This window comes from Felis catus, chromosome B4, assembly GCF_018350175.1.
Source record: "Felis catus isolate Fca126 chromosome B4, F.catus_Fca126_mat1.0, whole genome shotgun sequence".
In the NCBI taxonomy this organism is placed as follows: domain Eukaryota; kingdom Metazoa; phylum Chordata; class Mammalia; order Carnivora; family Felidae; genus Felis; species Felis catus.
Genome location: NC_058374.1, coordinates 34,719,576 through 34,740,983, shown reverse-complemented (window position 1 = coordinate 34,740,983; position 21,408 = coordinate 34,719,576). Strand labels below are relative to the sequence as shown.

Below are 21,408 nucleotides of genomic sequence, written 5' to 3'. Positions count from 1 at the left end.
GTTTCCCCTCTTACCTTCCACAGCCATCCGCTCCCGAAGTTCCTGCTGCAGTCGGCTCTGCCGGTCCTCAAGTTCCAGCTCCCGGGCACTGGGATTGGGGGCAGGGGGAAGAGGGAGACAGTGACTTGGGGACCATATTTCCCCATCGCCTAAATTAGGAAACAGCTGTGCTCCTGCCGTGACAGGTGCTGAGCTGATAGCCTCCCCCATAGCTGGGTCCCCAATCTCAGGCCACTCACAAAATCATCAGCTCTGACTCGTAGCGCACCATGGCATTTTTCTCTTGCACCAACTTGAACCACTCCTGCATCAGCTTGGGGTCATCTTTCTTGCCCATGCCTGCCAAGAGAGAGGGTACGTCAGGCGCAGAAAATGTCTCCTGTCTACCCCGGCCGGCAGGAGTTATCACACTGGGGCAAATGTGCAAAGAGAGCCGAGCAGGATGCTGCCGGAACACTCCCAAGCCAGGTCCAAAGTTTGCCTACAGACATGGAGGGGGGCCACCATGCCTACCCCCAGAGCCTAACGGAGTCTGTGCTTTCCATCTGTCCTTCCCAGGCCCAGCCCTCACCCCCTCAGTAACCTGGTCACAGCTTATTTGGACCACTCCTGCTCAGTGGTTTAGTTCTTGGTATGTTTTAAGTGCCTTGCCCTCCTTTTTCCCATTCAGCATTTATTTGGTACTTGCTATGTACTAAATCTGCTCTGAGGAAACCAGTCTCATGAATGAGGCAAATGCAAATTTATAAACTGCACTTACCCCTCCTTTTAAATTACCCTCATTAACCCAGCTCTTTTCTGGGCTACTGCCCCTCTCTGGGCCACTGACTGGTACTGATGCTAATCATTTCTTTACATCCCCATCAACGAGGTAGCTTTTCTGAACTTCTGGCCCATCAAGTTTCCTGCACTGTATATGTAGTACATCCCAGGATGGCTATCAGGTTTCTCGCCAAGGGCAGAGAAACACCAGCAGACCCTAGAGACTAAATAAGGCAGTACTCTTTGACCCAATTCCAGCAGCAGTTTCTGGGGCTGGTGCTCTACACTAACACATGGCCGATACCTAAATCTCCATCAGGGGCAGCCTGACCCTGCTGGGCTTAACTGAAACAGGAGGACAGGAGGCAGAACCTTCCAAGGAATGAAACCACCCAAGGAGGGAACAAACTCTTTTTCCTTGGAACACAAAGAAGCTCATGGCAAGGGGCACCTGGGTGGATCAGTCGATTAAGTAGCTGAGTTTTGATTTCGGCTCAGGTCATGATCTCACAGTTTGTGAGTTTGAGCCCCACGTCAGGCTCTGTGCTGACAGTACAAAGCCCACTTGGGATTCTCTATCTCTGTCTCTCTGCCTCTCCCCTGCTTGAGCTTGCTCTCTCTCTCAAAAACAAATAAACATTAAAAAAAAAAAAAGCAGTAGCAGCTTGTGGCAATAGTGTGGTCCTGCCTGAAGCAAAATACACATTACATCAGTGGTCTTCAATATTTTTGGATTACAAACCATTCTGAGAATCTCAGGAAATCTAGGGACTCTCTTCATAGAAAAATGCATGTGTACACATCCAGCAATCTTATATAAACTTCAGGGTGTTCATGGGCTTCTTGAAGTCCACCCATGGGCCCCAGGTTAAGAGGCATTGGACTGGGAAATCTTTCAAAGTGCCTTCCATTTTATGACTCACTTGGCTGGATGTCCCATCCCAGTAAAGACCAGACCCAGAAACATATGGAATATACCCTCAGGTGGGACAACTCCCCTGTATCAAAGTCCTTTCTGTTTTCCTACATTCTTCCCATCTGACTTCCTTGCACACGGTTCAGAGATAACTCTCTTTCTGCCAGGTTGTTTGCTTGACACACAGGAGGCCCCTGTCAGTTAGTCTTTCAACGGGGACCACACTCTGGAGAGGCAGAAGTGAATTGCACTCACACAAGCAGGGTTTAGTGTTTGCACTGTGCCTGGGTGCACATGCAGCTATGCTTCCAAGGTGAAGTCCTGTCCCTGAGTCCTACTCTGAAGGATAGAAGCTCTCTCCTGACCAGCCAAGCCTGCTTCTGTGGAGTGCTGGGGTTTCTGGGGACAAAAGCTCTCCTTACCCGACCCAATAGACTTGGTCCTTAGGCTTTTAAAGCAGCCAACAGCTCAGTTCCATGCATTCCTTTCTGAGCGTCTCTGCACAGTGTGCCCACATGGCCATGGAAGATGGAGCCCTGAGGCATGCAAGCTGTCCAGTGCGGCAAGCTGTGAACGCACTGGGAGGTCTCTCCCTCCTTCCCACCTCCCCATGTGCAAGGACAAAAATTCCACTGGGAGACATCCGAACACTGCTCATGAGCTATGGTAGAGGCTGTTCACAGCCGATGAGCAAAGGTATATGGCGGGGTGGGTGAAAGTCAAATGTGAGCGCCATGAAGAGCAGAGTAAGAAGTTAGCAAGGGTTAGTCATGACCACACTCCCCTTTCCCCTTCCCACATGCCTTTTCAACAACAATCTTATCACCACAACAGACTTCAAATCAGACAAACTTAAAAAAAAAAAATACACACACACACTCAGCAAGACACAGGGTAGAAAGTTTGCATCTAGTGGTGTTTTGTTTTGTTTTTGTTTTTGTTTTTTTTTCTGGAAAATAACTTGGGGACATCTGACCAGTCTTTGTAAGGACAGTATTCCTCGACGACACCAATAGAAATCTCTGCCGCACAGGTAGGAGGTTCCTCACCTGTGTCCCTGGCCCCTCTATCTGCTAGATTTGAGTCTGAAAGGTCCAGCCACGAATACTGGCATAAATCATGGGATGCTCAGCTGCAGCCTGAAAGGCCCCTACCTGGAGGCTCTCTGGCTCCCCTCTGTACCCCAGTCCTCCCCAAGACAGTCAAAGGGATACTGTACCTTGTAAGAAACTGCCACATACTCATAGAGTTTTGTAACAAAGCTTTCAAGTGTCAGAGAAAAAGAGAAATAACTGGATTTTGGGTCCCTGTTTGACTAGTGTTGCTATGACCCCTGAGAGGCAGTGGGGATGAGGTTGGGGGAGTTACGTTACCTTCCTGGACACAGCAAGGGCAGAAGGAGAGAGGTCTACGCCGTGGAGTCCCGCCACTGGGCTCAACTTCAAAAAGGACCAAACAAGGAAAAGGAGGAGGAGGAGACGAAGAAAGACAAAAAGGAAGAGGAGGAGGAGGAAGAGGAGTTTGGAAGTGGAGAGGGACAGGGAGAAGGTGAAATAAAAAACAAGCAGAGGACAAAAAGCATAAGAAGTGAGAAAGGAACAACAGGAAGAAAAGAAAAAAAATACAAGAAATGGAAAAGCAGAAACAAGGGAAACAAAGTCTACAAATGAATTAAGTCCTTTTTTCAGCACGGAAACTGAACAAGAGCAGACCCAGGCATCGGGCATGTGGCTTCAAAAAGGAATGCACGTGTTCCCTTATGATGGTGGGTGGCTCTTGGGGTGAGTGGGATGCTCCTTCTTCCTCTGTTCCTTACTGGGAAGGTGGTGACATCTGGGTATTGGGTTCCCTCCTCAAAAATACCCAAAGCCCCTGGGACTTGTCTGCCTATCTCTGTGGAACAGTTCATGTTAAATATGTGGCCAACACTGCTCCTAAGTTTGCAGGTGATAACCTCGGGTCACCAACCAAACCTGTGTGAAATATTCTAAGATGTCACCACAGACGCATGCACTCCACGTAAAACTAACCCTGGGTAAGTCTAAGGGATTGCCATGCCCACAGAAAGAAGCTCTGAATCTATGGAGGCAGCACCTGACCTTGGGATGGGCTTCCAGGGCTGATATCTGTAATGCTTTGAATTCTGATCCAGGGTGACTTGAGGGAAACATAACTACACAGGGGCAACTTCCACCAGTCCATCTCACTATCCCCCCATGTACCAGGGAGAGACAACCACCCCCTTTTCTTCTGCCCCTCCATCTCCACAAAGGGTTCCAATGCCACGCCTAGGGGAAGGCTGTCATACTTTGGACTGGAAGACCAAAAGGGGTGAGCTGACAGGACATGCCGAAAACTCACAGTAACAATGCTGGTAAGAGTCATGGACGGGGCAACTGAGAGAAGACAGTGTGCAGAGAGACATGTCTAAGACTTAGGGAGACCTGATGGTTACCCAGGAGGAGGGAGGGGAGCCCAGCAAGGGACCATCACAGAACCACCAGGGCACACACAGGAGACACAGGCTCAGAGAAATGGCCTCAGGACTACAGGGAGCAGGGGCAGTTTTAGGATTAGAACAGGGTTTAAGAAATAGACTTGTTTTAGTCAAGAAGAGGGCTAAATAGACAAGCTATTGGTTGATGGGCCCTTCTGCTTTGCAAATGCAGGCACCACATTTTCCCTTTCTTTCACGCCCTTCAGTGTTCATCATAGTGCTTTGTGCACAATGAACCTAGTATCAGGTAATACTTCAAAACTAAAGCCAGAGACTTGTTTGTGGGTATGCATGTGTGTCTGCAATGTTGATTACATCCAGGGTTCTAAACAGACATGCCTGTGATCAGCTGATGCACTGGGGTTGGGAAGAAAGGCTCCTTTCTCTGCTTATAGCTGATCCACATTCAACCTTCTCTGTTTCAAAGTGCAGACTCCCTGTTGGTGCTCAGAATACCTGGATAAATCTCATGACACACAATGTCAATGTAACATTCTCTGTTGCTTCCTGGTACTGATATTATATGCAAACACACCTGTGGTGCAGAGTGGAACAGTGTCCACATTCATTAGCAAGGGACAGTGACTTGATACACAACCAACACAGTTGAGCCCATGTACCTGCATGTATGTTTAAATGTGTTTCTACTTTCTGGATATCACAAATGTAGCTTTTAGTTCTTTTTATGTAGACCACATCCTCATACACCCTTTCCAACACAGATGACAATATGAGGTAACAGGATATTCAGAACAGAAATTAGCAAATGAAATTAGAAAAGGGGACATCAGGTAAAGCAGGTGTTAAAAAAAAAGTATAAAAAAAAAAAAAAAAGAAGGCATTATCCTAATAACAGAAGGCAGAATGGGAACCCCTGGAAAGGAGCTAGTGGAGCTGACAGGATGCATGGTTATGACTTTCCTCTTCAGACTTTCCTTCATGCTCCAAATTCTAAGTAATAATATACACCACTTTAATAATCAGAAAAAATGCCCAATAAATACTGCTTTAAAAATAAGAAGGGGAGCCTGGGTGGCTCAGTTGGTTGAACGTCCGACTTCAGCTCAGGTCATGATCTCATGGTCCGTGGGTTTGAGCCCTGCATCAGGCTCTGTGCTGACAGCTTGCTCAGAGTCTGGAGCCTTCTTCGGATTCTGTGTCTCCTTCTCTCTCTGTCCCTCCCCCACTTGTGCATAGTCTAACTCTCTCAAAAATAAATAAATGTTAAAAAACAATTAAAAATTGTATGGAAACCAATTTGGCAATAAATTATATTTAAAAAATAAAAAACCAAGAAGAGAAAAAAAATTTCTTTTTGGTTCTCAAAAAAAAAAAAAAAGAGAAATCAAGGGGAAAAAACCAGTTAAACAAGGGGAGTTCCACCCAGACTTGAATCTGAAGTGAGCATGCAAGAAAAGCACAGAGGTACTGATTTTGAGTGTAATTTCTTTGCCTTTTTTGGAGATGTGAGAAATAGATGATTTGGTCCACTAGTTCTAAGAGCAAACATATCATCAAGCTTATGGCAAATACAAGTTTTTTAGAAGTTTATTATGGTTAAAGTGCTAGGGTGCTAGGTCTCTGTGTCTTTGTAATGGGTACCGTATGTGTCACTTATCAGAGTATTTCGGTGTCTCCTGAGGACTGCAGTCATCACCTCTGAGCAAACCCAGAATTTGGTCCTGGTTGGAGGCTTCTCAGCAGCAGGTCTACACTCTCATCCTGGACTACTCTGTCTGCCTTCCAGATGCTGCAGGCTCACCTGCCCCACTTTCACCCTGGCAGCAAACTCAACTTCTTCCTCTGAAGCAGTGCTTTCTTTTGAGAGGTGGCCACCATCAGTGGTGCTCTAGCACCCACTCATCTTGACATCTGGGGGCAGGGATGAGATGGGTCATTGGATTTTGAAAAGTGGCAGAATATCAGATTTAGTGGGATGCATGTAAGAAGCATGAATAGTGCTTTCATTTCAAAACATTCTCACATGTATTATTTCATTTGAGCCTTACACTGGTCCCAGGTGGCTACCTGGACAGGCATTAGCTTCTCTATTTTCAAGTGAGGGATCTGAGGCTCCAAGTAGTGGCACAGCCTGACTAAACCCTTAATCTTCCTCTCCCATTCTGAAGTAAGAGTTTGCCCTCTTTTTTTGAACATTTTTTTTAATGTTTATTTTTGAGAGGGAGAGAGAGAGAGAGAGACAGAGCAGGGAAGGGGCAGAGAGAGACAGAGACACAGAATTGGAAGCAGGCTCCAGGCTCTAAGCAGAGCTGGATGCGGGGCTCAAACCCACAAGCTGTGAGGTCATGACCTGAGCTGAAGTCTGATGCTTAACCAACCGAGTCACCCAGGTGCCCCAAGAGTTTGCCCTCTTTAAAGGGCCAAGAGGGACGCCTGGGTGGCTCAGTCAGTTAAGCATCTAACTCTTGATTTCGGCTCAAGTCATGATCTCACGGATCGTGGGAAGGAGCCCCATGTTGGGTTCCATGCTGGTAGCATGGGGCCTGCTTGGGATTCTCTCTCTCCCTCTTTCTTTGCCCCTCCCCTGCTCACTTCCTCTCAAAAAAACCCCAAACGTTAAAAAAAAATAATAAAGGGCTAACAAAGGCTCTAGGCAAATCTAGCAAATGGCTGCTGGAAGCAGCTGGGAGAAGAGTCACACATAGACCCTACTCAGAATGCCAGACCAGGAAAGCTGGCAATGTCATCCCTTCCTCCCATTATTCTGCAGAGGCCCAGACAGGTTAAATGACTTTGCTGGGCATATGGTGAAGCTAGGACCTGAATCCTAGGTTGGCCGCATTCTCCACACTACCACTTTGCCCTGATCTGTTTGGATACCTCACTCTAGACCCTGTCTCTCATGTGGCCCGGGGCCACTCCAGGAGCAAGTCGGTGGGCCAGTCTCCAGGATTCTTGAACAAAAATAAAGGGGATGTCCAGGTCTGGTATACAGCTGAGAAGCAGCTGTGGGCATCTGCCTCATCCCAGATACTTATCTCTTCCCATGATACAGGCTCCCAGTTCTCATTGTTGGACAAAGGAGCCCTCACCACAGGCTTCAGGGTCTCTACCTGCCTGGTAGACCATGTGGAGACTCTAGTCAGATGGGCTAGGGAGATATCTAGATTCCAGAAGCCCCAGCCTGGGACTAGAATGTTCCAGCCTAGTACTGTGCACCAGAGACATGAGGAAAATGGGCTTTTTATAAGCTGAATCACCACTTGTATTTTCACACAAAAATACAGAATTCTAAATGATCAGCTTACAAACATCATCACCCTTTTACAGGCTCAAAAATTGCACCCCTCCCCCAACATTTTCCCTTTGATACACCGTAGCTTGTTTCATATATAAAAATCTGTAAAGTACCCCTGGGTTAGATGACTTCCTTTCCAGCTACATATGTGGAAAATCCTGCAGAAAGTAAGAGATTCTTTTTCACTTCCTTTTGGTCTCTGAACAAGCTCCAGGTGTCACAGATAGGAAACAGGTATGTTTATTTCTCAGTCACATTTCGTGCTTCTATTTTCCTGCTGCAGTAGCTCTGGGCCAGTCTCCGTGGGCCAGCCTGTGCAGCCTTCATCTTGCCTGAGTGGACTTTCACTCATTTCTCAAACTTGTTTTTGGTAGTAATGCTACTATATTTACTGATAACTGAGCCAGCATTGCAGCAATACCTTTTTATACAATTCATCCTACAGATACTACCAGAATGTTGTTCATCTTTTCATAAGGGAACATCAGGGGCATTACCTGTCATGCCCAAGCTCCATCTGCCAGATTAGCCTTGCAGAAAGCCACATGCCCAGGAAGGGGAGAACTTCTTGGTAATTCGGGTATAATGAACAAGGCTTCCATTGATTTTCTTTTGTGTTTTTCAGGTTACATAGCCTGAAGCAAGGGAAGACTGACCAAATGTTTTGTTAACTAAGGTTATACTCAACTGTTCTGACTCCTCAACCCAGGAAACCCATTTGCTCAGTATCAACGCTATGCTTCTGAGAAGAAGTAGCTTTTGCATTGCAAGGCTGAGGTGCCCAATCCCAAACTCAGGGGCAACGGCGAACACTTTGGCCCTAAGAGGGAACCAAGTTGGCTAGTTTGCACTGTTGCTGGGTGGTAAGCAAGCATTACGATACGGTGGAAGGTTTCTGGTCTAGCAGGCCCAGTCTACATACACAGACAAGGCTAAGATGTGCCTTGTGTTATAAAAACTCAGTGCAGCATGAATCTCTAGATTGGGGAAAAAAATGAAGCCCTCCTCCAAAAAAGAAAACTAAAAAAGCATGTAAGAATGGAGATCCAAGGTATACACATGCAAACAGACAGACACACACACACACACACACACACACACACACACACACACACGCTTGGAAATCTCAAGGATTTTAAAGTTCCTAAGCAAAAACAGAGCAAGGCTAATAATGCTCAGACCAAAAGACAAGTAAAAAATGTACCAACATCAAATTAAGGGAAGCCAATAGAACAGAAAGGGAGGGGAGGTGAGAAGGCCTGGGGTGAGCCTTCCTGTGTCTCTGCCCCAACTCACCAGCAACCATGAAAGACCACTTTCCAGGCCTTTCTGTTACATTTTTGAACAATTCATGTTCTTTCAATTTCCTTTTGAGACATACAAATCAAATGGGGAGGTCTTCGAAAACGAGAATTTAGGTATATGTTTTTAATTGAAAGTTCTTTGGAAGAGAAACAGTTTTTATATCTAAAGATTTCCAATCATCTATCTGTTCTAGTGCAAAAAAATGTGGTGGCTGGACCAGTTAGGGAGGGCCTGCTCAGTGTCCTGGGGAAGAAAAAGGAAAGGGAGTGAGGTCACTTGGGGACACTTCCTCTCTGGTACAGGGTTCATTATGTGTCCTTCTAATGGTTTCTTTTGAAACTACAAGATTCAACTATATGAAGAAGAGATCTTTATTCTCTATACTGTGTGGCTCAAAAAGAGACTTTTGATACAGGTTTGGAACTTAATATAGTTAGCTGAGGGCCACTGAAAGACCCTATCCAAGCAATATAGTTTACTAGGCAGAGGACTGGGCAGGGATCAGGAGTGTGGACTTCTGTGGGCAGGATATGGAATTCTTAACACTTGAACACTGCTTGGAGCTTCATCTCACCCACCTGATAAGATTGGTGCTGGGGCCCAGCAATGGGGTTGCCCTGTAGCCTTTTGGTGATGTAAGAGTAGAGAAACAATTAGGCTCTATAATTCAGGCTCCAGATTTCAAAAGGGCAATTTTTCTTCTCAAATAATGAATATTACCAAGTATTCTAAGAATGAAACACCAGCAGAAAGTGAAAAGGGACCTAATTTTTGGCATCTATGTTTTCCTCCTGGAGCCGGGCAGGAACAGGGCCCAGAGGACCCTTTCTGCCAGGGGTACAAATCACTCCCGTCAGAATAGATGACTCTTTTTTGCTTCATTGGTAGGACAGTAGCAGCTTCTATGTGGTGAACAGAACCACAAGAGAAGTTTAAATTTAACACAGAAATCATAATGAGCTGGCAAAAGAGGAAGCAATGGGTTGATGAGAACCAAGTAGCAGGGGCTATAAGGTATTTGATGGTGGGGTATTTTATAATTCAGAAAATACACTGGGGTTTCTTTTAAAAATTTTTTAATGCTTTTATTTATTTTTGCGACAGAGAGAGACAGAGCATGAGCAGGGGAGGGGCAGAGAGAGAGGGAGACACAGAATCGGAAGCAGGCTCCAGGCTCTGAGCTGTCAGCACAGAGCCCGATGTGGGGCTCGAACCCACAGACTGTGAGATCATGACCTGAGCCGAAGTCAGACGCTTAACTGACTGAGCCACCCAGGCGCCCCGGGATTTCTTTTTTCTACTTATTTCCTTTTTCTCTGAAATTTGATGGAATTCTAAATCTGAGAGGCTAGAAGCTCTCAAGTCAGGGACACAGAACTGAAAATAGCCAACAACATTTTATCACCCAAGCATGAGAGTGCAGAAAACAAAACTAGACACACTAGGTAACCAGTGGCAACAGGATCTTGAGCTGGGAGGGAAGGGTGAATATAACTATAAAGGAATGGGTTTTGACAGTTCCTTCTGGGAGATTTTAAATTAAAAAAAAAATCTTTTTCACACACCGAGATTCGTTTTTAGGATTGACATAAACATCTGCCAGGGCATGTTAGAAGGAGGTGGGAAAGGAGTCAAGGATATTAGACAGGAAATGGGATTTGTTAATTGGAATGCAAGCATCAGCCCTTTTACAGCATCAATGGCCATGAGTATGGAAGTCCCTGAACACACCAGAAGCTCTGGGGCACTGAAGGGATCTGAAGAGGGGTAGGTGTCCATGGGACCCTGGGGACAGAAAACAAGCAGCGACCAGCAGCGACCCAACCGACCCGAGGTCAAGAGCCTGTTTCCTTACCGCTCAAGGCTAACAATATGGAATTGTCATACAGTAGAAATCACATAATTATGTCCTTGGCTTTTAAATGAATGGGCCACGAAGTGACTCTTAAAAGGATGGGATTATGGCAAAAAATGATAGACAATAATCTTTGCCAGTTCTTGTAAGACAACTTCTAGGCAAAGAGCCTGTAAGGGGAGATGAAGAGGTCAGAGGGACCATCCAAGGATGCAGGAACTCCAAGGAGGGGCCCGAGTCTCCCCTGGTTAACCTCAGGATCAGCTGCTTGGCACTCCTCTTAACAAAACTGCCCAAAGTCTAGAAATGAGACTCACGGATTCGTTATTACCCTAATCAAATACAAATGGTAAGCTTTGTATAGTCAAGACATCAAAAATCGTGAATTCCTTTAAGGCAGTGGTTTTCTTGCTTTAGAGGGCATGAGAGTCACCTGGAAGGTTTGTTAAAACACAGATAACCATGCCTCACTTCTAGAGTTTCTGATTCCGAAGGTCTGGGATAGGGCTTGGAAATTTGCATTTCTAGTAAGCTCCCAAGTGATGTTGCTGATGCTGCTGGTCCAGAGACCATACTTTGAGAACTGCTGCCTTAGGCTTTTCCTATCTTCACTGAAAAGAACTGCAAAGTAACTTCCATGACACAGCGAGGAGGGAAGGACATAATTATAGGCATCTGTCAACACAGCCTCAAGGTCAGTGGATTTGGGCAGAAATCACAACTGCATCTTTTTCCATACACTTGGATCTTTTAGGGGAAATATGAACGCAGCCTAATGAAAATGGGTGAGGCTGAGTTCTTTACACGTTTGGTTCTTGAGTGTGACTGGCAGTGAGATTCCTAGTGGATGTGATACCTACATGTAAGGAATGAGAATGAAATTCAGGGCACAGGTCATACTGGGGAAGGAGAGAGAAAATGTGTGTGTGTGTGTGTGTGTGTGTGTGTGTGCATGTGAATGCATGTGCATGTGGGTTACTACTGTCAAATGACTAAACTATATTAGAGGGACCAGGATGCCGATGTGAGGTTGATGGGGAAGGGTAGGTGAACTTTTATTAAAAAAAATTAAATTAACCTGGGGCAGCAAAGGCTATCTCAAATCTTCCTCTGGATTATTTATGTGCAGGGGATCCAGCATGCTGTTCCATTATGAGCTGGAAAAGGGCCTGTGCTTTTGTCATTTGGTTACCAGGTTGATATCTTCTTGTTGTTTGTGAGCAGAGACTGGGAAGGGCGGGCGGGGAGAGGGTGTCAGCAGGGTTAGTGTCAGCAACAGATGCTGCTATACATACCACCCAGATGCAAGTCGATGAGGTCACTGTAATAAGACTCTCCCCAATAGTCTACAACAAGGAATTGGTGAAGAGAGAGTTACTGGATCACATAACCCTCCTATGCCCCCATACCCAAAGCAATCAATGACATGAAGCATAAGAAACAGAGATACAGCAAGAAGGCGAGGAGAACAGCTGGAGAGCATGCATCTAAGTACATTACAATACACACGTGCTGTAGCTACATACTTCCTGGTGGTGGAAGGGAGTGCTCACTAAAAACCACAAGTGATACAGTTAATAGCCAATTAGCAATGTGATTGCCGTTTAGACCTCTGATCAGTTACGACAGAACAGAAGGCCTTGGCTTTGCTGGGAATCCTGCCTCTGCTGGGACTCAACTGCATCTAAGATTTTTAAAAATTCAAGGGCAGATCAGGGGCTACTTACTACCTTTTTACTGAACATTAGAAGCCACAGGCTGAGACACTGAAGGCAAGATATGAACATCCTAAAAAAGCTCTGCAAGGCCACCAATCCTTAGGTTTAAAGGCAGTCAGAGCTCTCCCAAGAATTCACCTGTGACCCCACTCGTGAGCATATCAAACTCTTTGCAGAACCACTTTCACTGGATAGGTTTGAGATGAAGGAAATCCTGTTTCTTCTGAAATTAGGCCCAACTTCAGCCAGACTTCTTTTTAAAAGCACACAATGAACCGTGACTATTTGCCCTAGGGCTCCTGGAGGTCTGCTGGCCACAGGCACTCCTTGCCGTCCAGCTCCACGTGGCTGTGCAGCACGAATGTGACGTTCTTCACATGCCTAAGATGCAGAGACTGGTCACTGTGGAGGGCCTGAGCTTGGGCGGATGGTCCTCACACTCTCAGAATCATAAACATATGCAGAGTCCAACAAAAGTCAGCTGCTATGTGTTACCCTTTGCCTCCAAATCTCTCAATCTAAATGCTGATCCTGGCAGCCTTTTGTTCTACACGAGGGTTTCTCCTTTAAGAATGGACAAACCAGAAGGCAGAATGTAATCCTGGAATGGTTTTTCAAATCATGCTCAAGGCTGATTCAGTGGTTTAAATTTGAATCACAGTTCCAGAAACAAAAAGGGTTTCTCAGGTGCTCCACACTAGAAATCACATGTGCCCTAGGCTTGAAGGCTCTAAGCCTAACCCTGTGGCCCAAATATATGTCAGCCTTAGACCAGTGGAGATCAACAGGATGGCAGGTCCATATCAGATCTCTTCTCCGGAAGGGCAGCCTGGCTAACACTCGGACCCCTTCAGACACCTATGGAGGCTTGAGCTCCTCAGGCAGGACAGGATGGCAGGCTCAGCCAGCTGTGCACCCTCAGGGAAGGGACGAACTAGCACTGCTGGAAGACTCCAAACTATCATGCTCAACTGAGTCTATCTCCTTAAGGACTCAGCCAGGAGCAACCAGACTAACAACAGGAATGGAATGTAGAAGCAGGAGAGAAAGGACAGCCAATGTTCACAGTTCAGCCTCAAAGATGATCTCTGCCAAGTAGGACCAGGGCCACTGAGATTTCTGACAAGAGGCGAGCCTTGGAAGCAATATGTTTAAAATAAGAAAAAATACGTTTGGAAATACATTCTCATGGTAGGAGTTACTATATCTTGAGAATTTCCCAAATGTACCATGGGGAAATCTCCCAATGGAGCTACCAAAGCCTGTCTTTAAAAACAGGATAAATACGTATTTGGATGAAGGTGTTTTGATAAAGCTTTGCTTACAAGAGTTTGGACTAGAACAATGGTTTTCAAACTGTTCTGTGAAACCCTAGGGTTCTTCAAGTGGTCTTCCAACTAACTGATTCACAAGTACTTTGAACTCCTTTCAAACTTACACAAGACACACCACATTCAGAAGTCTGATATGCCAACTTTAACCCACTGAAGACCATCAACACATCAATCTGTGCTATCAGGCAAACTTGCTTTTGTGAGGCTCTCAGGACCAAGTTTCTTTGGCTCTCTGTGTGCAAGTGTCTGTATCTGCTGAAAATGTGTTAGGGAAGAGGATATCTTACATATTTATCTAAATTCTGGCCTGCAAGTAGAGTACTTATCAACAATAGTACAGGACAGCATCCTGGGGAACCATCACTCAGTGAGACCGAGCCTGTCAGAGCAGCTCCTGTCACAGTGCAGTCCTCTAGGAGGATGACATCCATGCTATGATATCACAGCAGAGTTGGCTTTTGTGTTTACCACATGCCTGGGGGCTTTTCTCTGAGATCTACTCTTTATAAGAAATAAGGAGCTTCTGGGGCGCCTGGGTTAACAATCCGACTTCGGCTCAGAGGGTCATGATCTTGCAGTCAGTGAGTTCGAGCGAGCCCTGTGTTAGGCTCTATGCTGACAGCTCAGAGCCTGGAGCCTGCTTTGGATTCTCTCTCCCCCTCTTTCTGCCCCTTCCCAGCTCACGCTCTAGTCTGTCTCTCAAAACTGAATAAATGTTAAAAAAATTAAAAAAAAAAGAAAGAAATAAGGAGCTGCTGTTAGATTTGTTAGTGATTCAACTGTGAAAACAATTCCTACTGCTCCACCTTTAGCTTATAGCATGGAGGTAACTTCAACTGCACACATCCTGAGACGCCCAAGTGAACTGCTAAAACACTGTCACCATTCACGGCAACTCCCTCTGTGTGTCAGGATGCTGTCTCTACTGGGCCCCGGGGACGGACTGCATGTGGAGGCCTGTTATCACTGGAGGTATTTCCAAACTGGTGCTTATCAACATTCTTTTTGATTTAAACTTAACTTATAATTTGGCTGCTAAAAAACAAGTTTGAAAACCATTGACTTAGATGAAATCCTGGTTGTATATTTTTATGAAAAGATAATTACCTAAATAACTGGAAAGGGGAACTTTGGCAATCTCCCATGCCAAAGGGTAGATTTTTCTATGACCCCTTGGCAGTCAGCAGCTTGAATAACATGGCCTGTTACAGAAATACTGAAGCAATACCACAGACTTGAACTGCATGGGACCTGATAGGTGCTTTACAGAAACCATCAACCCTGGGGTGGGCCCACTGGAATTTCAGAACCCTGTGAGGAGGAGGCAGAGACTGTCTTCCTTGAGAACTTATGCTAACAATGAAATGGAGGAGCACATGCTGGTTGAGTTATTCTGACTACGTGTTGGAAGATCTATCCCTCATGTTCCATCTTGGCAGAAGTAACCTGTGGGAAAGGATAGGAAGGAATAAAGGTGGGCCAAGGCTCCCTCCTGACATCTTCAGAAGAGAAAGCAGTGATGGTAGGGCTCTGGGAGTCCTGTTACAACTGGTGCAGAGCATCCCTGCTGGGCTCAGGCTAACTCCCTCTGGGTGGGCAGGCTTTACTAAGGAGGCCAAGTAAGCACATGCAGGGCAGGGAGCCAAAACAAAATGGTGGGGGACATCACAGCTTCATTTGGAAGCCTGGAGACCATTTCAGGTGAACCCAAATCTCCACTCCTTGACACAGGGGCCAGTGCTTGCCTCGCAGTCACACGTCCCAGGCTTCTGGCTGACTGGCTGCTCAGTGGTTCAAGCTTTTGCTTTTGGTGGCCCAGGCTTCAAGCAGTAACTCCAGCGTCAGGTAAGGCACAAAACCAAGAACATCACATCCTCATCTTTCTCTCCCATCCCATCTCTTCACCTGAAGGTCATCATTGAATCAACTGGTCAGCTGCAATTTCTAGGCCTTGAAGGGCTTGGAAAGATCCACTTCTATGTCTGAACCGTGACGCCCCCCCACATGAACTTTGGACCTACAGAACCCTGTGAATTCATCTTGACATCAGGCACACACTGTGAGGTCAGCTCAGCAAGATCACATGGCAGCAAATGGTCCCATTCCTGACTGCCTCTTACTGGTTCTGCTTCAGTTTACAGAGAACCCGCCCACCAGGAGATGCACCACCCCTGCCCTTCTGCATTGCTAGAATAAGGAGTTAGGGGTTACCGCAAAGTCAGGTCACCTCCTTTCTTCATCCCCAGCCTCACAACTTGAATGCTGAACCTGGAGGCCTGGGCTCTCTATAAGGAGAGGGAGGTTTCTCCATCCAGACACTGGACTGAGACTCATGGACTCTTGAGAAAGCAGAGATCAGTCACTCCATGCCTGAGTTGGAGCTATAGTTGGGGTTGGCCCAGCGGTTTCAAGGTCTTGAACCAACAGGGCTTCTTCCTAGGCCCTTGGGACTAGGGATGACTCAGGTTGTTCCTTGCTTTCTGTGTGCCCAACTGTGCTGAATCCTCCTCACGGGCTCCTTGGATGAACGGTGGGGGTGATTGCACTATGTTCCACAGCTCTTCCCTGGGAACGGCAGCCACTGAGCACGTGGTCCTCACAGCCATTTCCCAGTGTCTACTCTGTGCTGGCTTGCCACCATCCCCTGAGCCTGTCCACCCTGCCCTGAGTGACCAGCACACTAGGACACCTGTGTACTCCACACACAGGAGGCAGTGAGGACTCTGTGGGGCACATGCCCTCCTATTCCCTGTGAAGTCTGAGCAGGAGGGAGCCCAGAGAGCTAAAGACTGGAAGTGGCATGTGGGAAGCAGGCTGAGGGCCCTGCTCGTGCAGTTCTGTGATGGTTCCTTTTGGTACAGTTTCCCTCATTCCCAGTTATTTTCTTCTAGAGAAAATGATGGGGTGGGAAAGGAGGAGGAAGAGAGGAGGAGGAGGCCCAGTGCTTGCCACCAACAAATGAAGTGGACTGAGAGTTCGTTCTACAGATAAATGGCAAGCCCTCAGACAGGGCGGAAGAACAAGTCCAGGCCTTGGGGCAGTCCCAAACAGAGATGCTTTTCTTTTCCTCTGCTTAGCAGGAAGCCCCAATCTCGGTGATGAAGGCCCCCAGAGAACCCTGCTGGAAAAGAAGCTGAATTCCAGACGAGGTGACACAAAACTAGCCTCCCATGGGGTGGGGCCAGGGGCTTTCCTTTAGGAACAAACCTCCTCACAAAGGAGACCCAGACAATACCTGCTTCACCACGGAGTGCCTTTTCCACAGCAACCCCTCTTTCCTCCAGCTGCCTCTGCTTCTCCTCCACCTGCTCCAGCTGCCGCTGGATAATCTACGGGAAAACAGAACAGTGTAAGTACCCAACTTTCTCTCTCACCTCCTAGCTTTCAGGAAGACAACTAAACTGTACAAACACAAACAGGGAGAAAAACAAATTAGATCCAAAAGTTCGAAAGTAGTCCATGGGCATTATGCCCAGAGTGTGGTGTGATGACCACCTACATCGAATCCCCCAGGGCCTTGTTAACAATGCAGACCAGGGCTTGTCATTAGTAAGCACCACAGTGTGTGGGTGCACATTAAAGGAGCGACCAGCCCTCTGCAGGGCAGTTCAAAGATAGAAGTGGATATAAGCTCCTGCAGGAAGGACTGACATTCTGCAGCCTAAGTAAGACCTTGCTAATAGTGAGGTTGCTAAAGCATTAGCAGGCGTTTTTGGAGAGTACTGCAGAAATCTTGTCTCTAAAAGATTAAAAAAAAAAAATCTAGAATGGAGCAATACGCCAGAATCTGTTTGGAAGCACACAGTGAGAAGTTTCTCTGTGCTCCATGGGGACTGATAATGGTTACTAGAAGGACATTCAACCCAGCAGCAGCCAATGGTGTATATCTGGAGAATGTCACACAGAAAATGAAATAAAATCCGGGAATCCAATCAATGTAGAGAATGTGGATACAGAATAATGTTCAAGAAAAGGATTAAAAGACTGGTGGTTTTGATGCTTGCTAAACATGGAATTCAAAGGTGTATCTTTGTTGGTATTTGGTTGGTTTGCTGTTAATGTTTCTCATTGTTGTATGAATACAACTATATACATATATGTATATGTATATGTATACGTATGTATATACATGTATGTATATATGTATATACGTATATATATACACACACACACACACACACACAATTTCATTAAAAATCTTTTTTTTAACATCTATTTATTTTTGAGAGAGAGAGAGAGAGTGAGAGCTCAAGCAGAGGAGGGGCAGAGAGAGAGAAAGAGACACAGAATCCGTAGCAGACTCAGCACTGTCAGCACAAAGCCCGATGTGGGGCTTGAACCCATGAACTGTGAGATCATGACCTGAGCTGAAGTTGGATGTTCAACGGACTGAGCCACCCAGGCAACCCTCATTTTAAAAACCATATTATATTTAGATATCTTCTATACTTTGTATAAAAAATTATTTTTTGTTCCATGAAGAAAATCTAGAATGGTCTAGGATCTGTGAGGCCTGAAGACAGAGGCTGATGCCTGGAGGACAGCTCTGACCTGGAAACCCCAGGCCCATCAGAGGCTGCCAGGTCGCCTCTTGACAACAGCTGACTTTACAATGATTACTCCAGAGCAAGGAATTTAGGAAACTCAAAGCATGGCTCTTCCTTTCCTATGAGTAACTCCACAAAATCAAGGCTTCTACAGTTGCATTGAGCCAGATGCTTGTGGCCTGAGACTTTGGGGCTATTCTCTCAGTTATCAGGGATACCCCGTCTACCTCTGCTCTGTTCTCTTTACCTACCCTCATTGTGGACAAGGACAAGCATGTTAGAGAGGAGGGTGCTCTTTCACACTTGGAATTGTGGCCCCTTTGGGGATTTTACCTGAGCTCGGTGTAGCCGCTTCAGTTCCTCTTGCTTGGCCTGCCTCCTAGCTGCCTTCTGCACACGCCGGGTCAGCTTGGCGTTCAGTTCCTCCTCTGTGTAAGTTCTTGGCTGGAGAGAACGAGAGAGATTTCCTAAGTCAGGCGCAGCAGGCCTGGGACAGGTTTGGGTGCTGGTTGTCAGGGGGCACAGTGAGCACTGTCCCTAGGTTGCAGCTGCCCTTCTGCAGAGTGCCCGTGGGGTGGACAGGGAGCCGTGAGGTGTGTGCAGACTCCCAGGCTGCAGCTCAGCCAGAGGCTTCACTGACACTCATCCTTGCTGGAGCCCTAAATGCTACAGGGTACAGCTAAAGATCTGCAAGTGAGATACTTCCCCACTGTGACAGGGACAGGAGGCTGAGTAGGGACTGACTGAGGGCCACATGCTCCTTTATCACAGAAATCACTTGTTTCCCATGTCAGGATGGGAATGTCAGGATGTCTGGTCTTTTTGAGATTTTCCAGGGGTAAAAATATGGTAATTAGTTCCCCTAAGCCTCCTGCTTCTAGGAGACATATAGGGAAAGGAAAAAGAAAAATCAGGATCCTTTTATTTTCTTATTTAGTATCAAATGCTACTTTCTTCAGATGAGTGATATTTATAAGGTTCTTTAAGAAGTAACATCTGAAGTAGAGAAAATTGGGATGCCTCCATTCTAAGTTTGAGTGAACCCCAAACTAATACAGTCTGAAGGGACATGTGGAGGTGAACATGGACTGACTCCAGGGTCTGCACAGAGGCAGCAGTGGGCCACTGAGAAGGAGGGAGGAAGTGGTCTGGCAGGGTGATTTCAGCCAGTGCAAGCCCCGAGGAGGCAACAAGCCAAATCCAGGGCAAATCCACAGATGCATCTGCCTGACAACCCCACCTGCAAATGTGGGCACCAAGGGCACAAGGCAGTGTCAGATGCCTGGAGTAAACACTGAGCAACCACCAAGAGGCACATGCTGGGGGCGGGGGGGAGGGGTCTGCTTCTATTCCTAACATCTTATTTCCTCCAAGGAAAAAAAAAAAGAGAGAGAGAGACTTTGATAGACTTTAAAAGGTACTTCCAAATTCAACTCAGGAGTATAGTCTCGTAATCTTTATTTTAAGAACTCAAGTGATCATTGAGAGTCAACTGAGCAGGTAAGTCTGAAAAGATCATCATGGTGTTCTAGCGCCCTAAGCATTTCACCTCGCAGGTCACAGAGCTGAGGGCTCGTGAACTCCCGATTCCTGCGGTGCCCAGTCCCAAAGGGGCAGCCCTGGAGTGAAATTACCACATGCACTCCAGCCAGTGAAGAGCAGGGGATCTCACCTTCCTCCATCATGACACAGCTAAAGAAAGTTCTGCTGCCAGTGTTTGCTACTGCTCCATGCATGTGTGAACAGTTAGTGAGGATGTGGCCGGAGGGCCAGGGCTGGGGGCTGCTCCGGGTGGTTAATCACAGACATGCATGCAACAATGACCAGCCATGGGAATGAGACACTACCTTTGATGCATATGATCTCCTGAATGCCAAGGCGTGTGGTACATAAATCAACTTTTAAGGGGATGGCAACAGAAAACAAAACAGAATAGTAATAATAACAATTAAAAAATTAAAACTAGAACACAGAAATGGAGTAAAATCAGTTAGAAGTTAAAAACAAACACACAAGACTAAAGACTTAAAACACGTGATTATTTTTCACAGTGTCACACAGGACTGCGTAAGTGAGGAACCTGATTACATAGACCCCAGCAGCAGAGTCTCCATGAACCCGGTTTTGAATAAGGCCTGAGTTCACTTTTATACTGAGAAGACAGCTTCTTCCTCACTATGCCCCAAATCTCTGTTCTCTTTTTACTGTCCCTTGTGTATAATAAACGAAAACTGTTCAAATATATGGTTATATATGCTACTTCTCCTTCAGTATAGCCCATTTGCTTGTGGAAACTCAGACTACTTCTTTCAGCTCAGTGTTATGGTGGGGGGGAGGGGGACAGGTGGTGGGAAATTCCTGTTGCCAGGGACACAGACCACAGATACAGGGCAAACTGACTATAAAACCTGTTCTCTTCCAAAAGGCTCTCTCCTGGCAATGTTCTTTTTTATTTACTTTAATTAATTAATTTTTTAAATGTTTATTTATTTCTGAGACAGAGACAGAACATGAGTGGGGGAGGGGCAGAGAGAAAGGGAGACACAGAATCAGAAGCAGGCTCCAGGCTCTGAGCCATCAGCACAGAGCCTGACACGGGGCTCTAACTCACAAACCTTGAGATCATGACCTGAGCCGAAGTCGGTTGCTCAACCGACTGAGCCACCCAGGCACCCCTCTCCTGGCAGTGTTTTTGAACAGGGCCAAGGTGGGTTTCCAGGGGACCACCCAGAAATCCTGAATGGGGGTAGGGGTCATTTCTTGATTATACAGTGTGATAGGGACCTCAAATAGCATAAATAACTGATATTCACCAGATATATGTCAGGTACCTATGTCGGTGAATGCAACCTCTTCTCCACTAAACCTTGAGCAGAGCTGCCCAGAGCTAAGGTTAGTTACATTTGCTCTCTCGTCTTCTCACCAGCCCCAACAAATGGCTAAAAGGCAGTAAAGGAGTAAGGGAGGAGAGAAGAGCCAGGAGCTCTGGATGCTGCCGACGAGAGATTCTGAGAGCTTCAGGATAGACTGTAACCCCCTGTTCCCTTGTTGCTTCTCTGTCCATCAGTGTGGACCAGTATAGTGGGACTGCATTTCAAGAGCACAGTGGCTCAGAGCAGAATGGGTCTCCCTCCTAGCAGTGGCACTGAACTTTAAGTGTGTACGTACTGCCTCAGACTGACTCTTCTCTGCCACAAACCAGAGGGAGAGGATGA

General features: G+C 46.4%; 1 protein-coding gene across 25 annotated transcripts in view; it reads right to left on the bottom strand.

Annotated features, from left to right (window-relative positions):
* Positions 1 to 21,408, bottom strand: part of MICAL3 (microtubule associated monooxygenase, calponin and LIM domain containing 3) — a 228,687-nt gene that overhangs the window by 7,483 nt on the left and 199,796 nt on the right. For 18 of the 25 annotated variants that reach the window (XM_019834211.3, XM_023256562.2, XM_045061125.1 and 15 more), the window contains 6 exons: positions 20,041 to 20,091; positions 18,527 to 18,637; positions 16,882 to 16,975; positions 3,052 to 3,117; positions 240 to 339; positions 15 to 88 (listed from right to left, as the gene is read on the bottom strand). In XM_019834211.3, the coding sequence (XP_019689770.3) occupies positions 15 to 88; positions 240 to 339; positions 3,052 to 3,117; positions 16,882 to 16,975; positions 18,527 to 18,637; positions 20,041 to 20,091 (496 nt within the window). Of the gene's footprint in view, positions 1 to 14; positions 89 to 239; positions 340 to 3,051; positions 3,118 to 11,889; positions 11,941 to 16,881; positions 16,976 to 18,526; positions 18,638 to 20,040; positions 20,092 to 21,408 lie in introns of those variants that run through there. The other 7 variants (XM_023256570.2, XM_023256577.2, XM_023256563.2 and 4 more) reach the window with 6 other exon arrangements.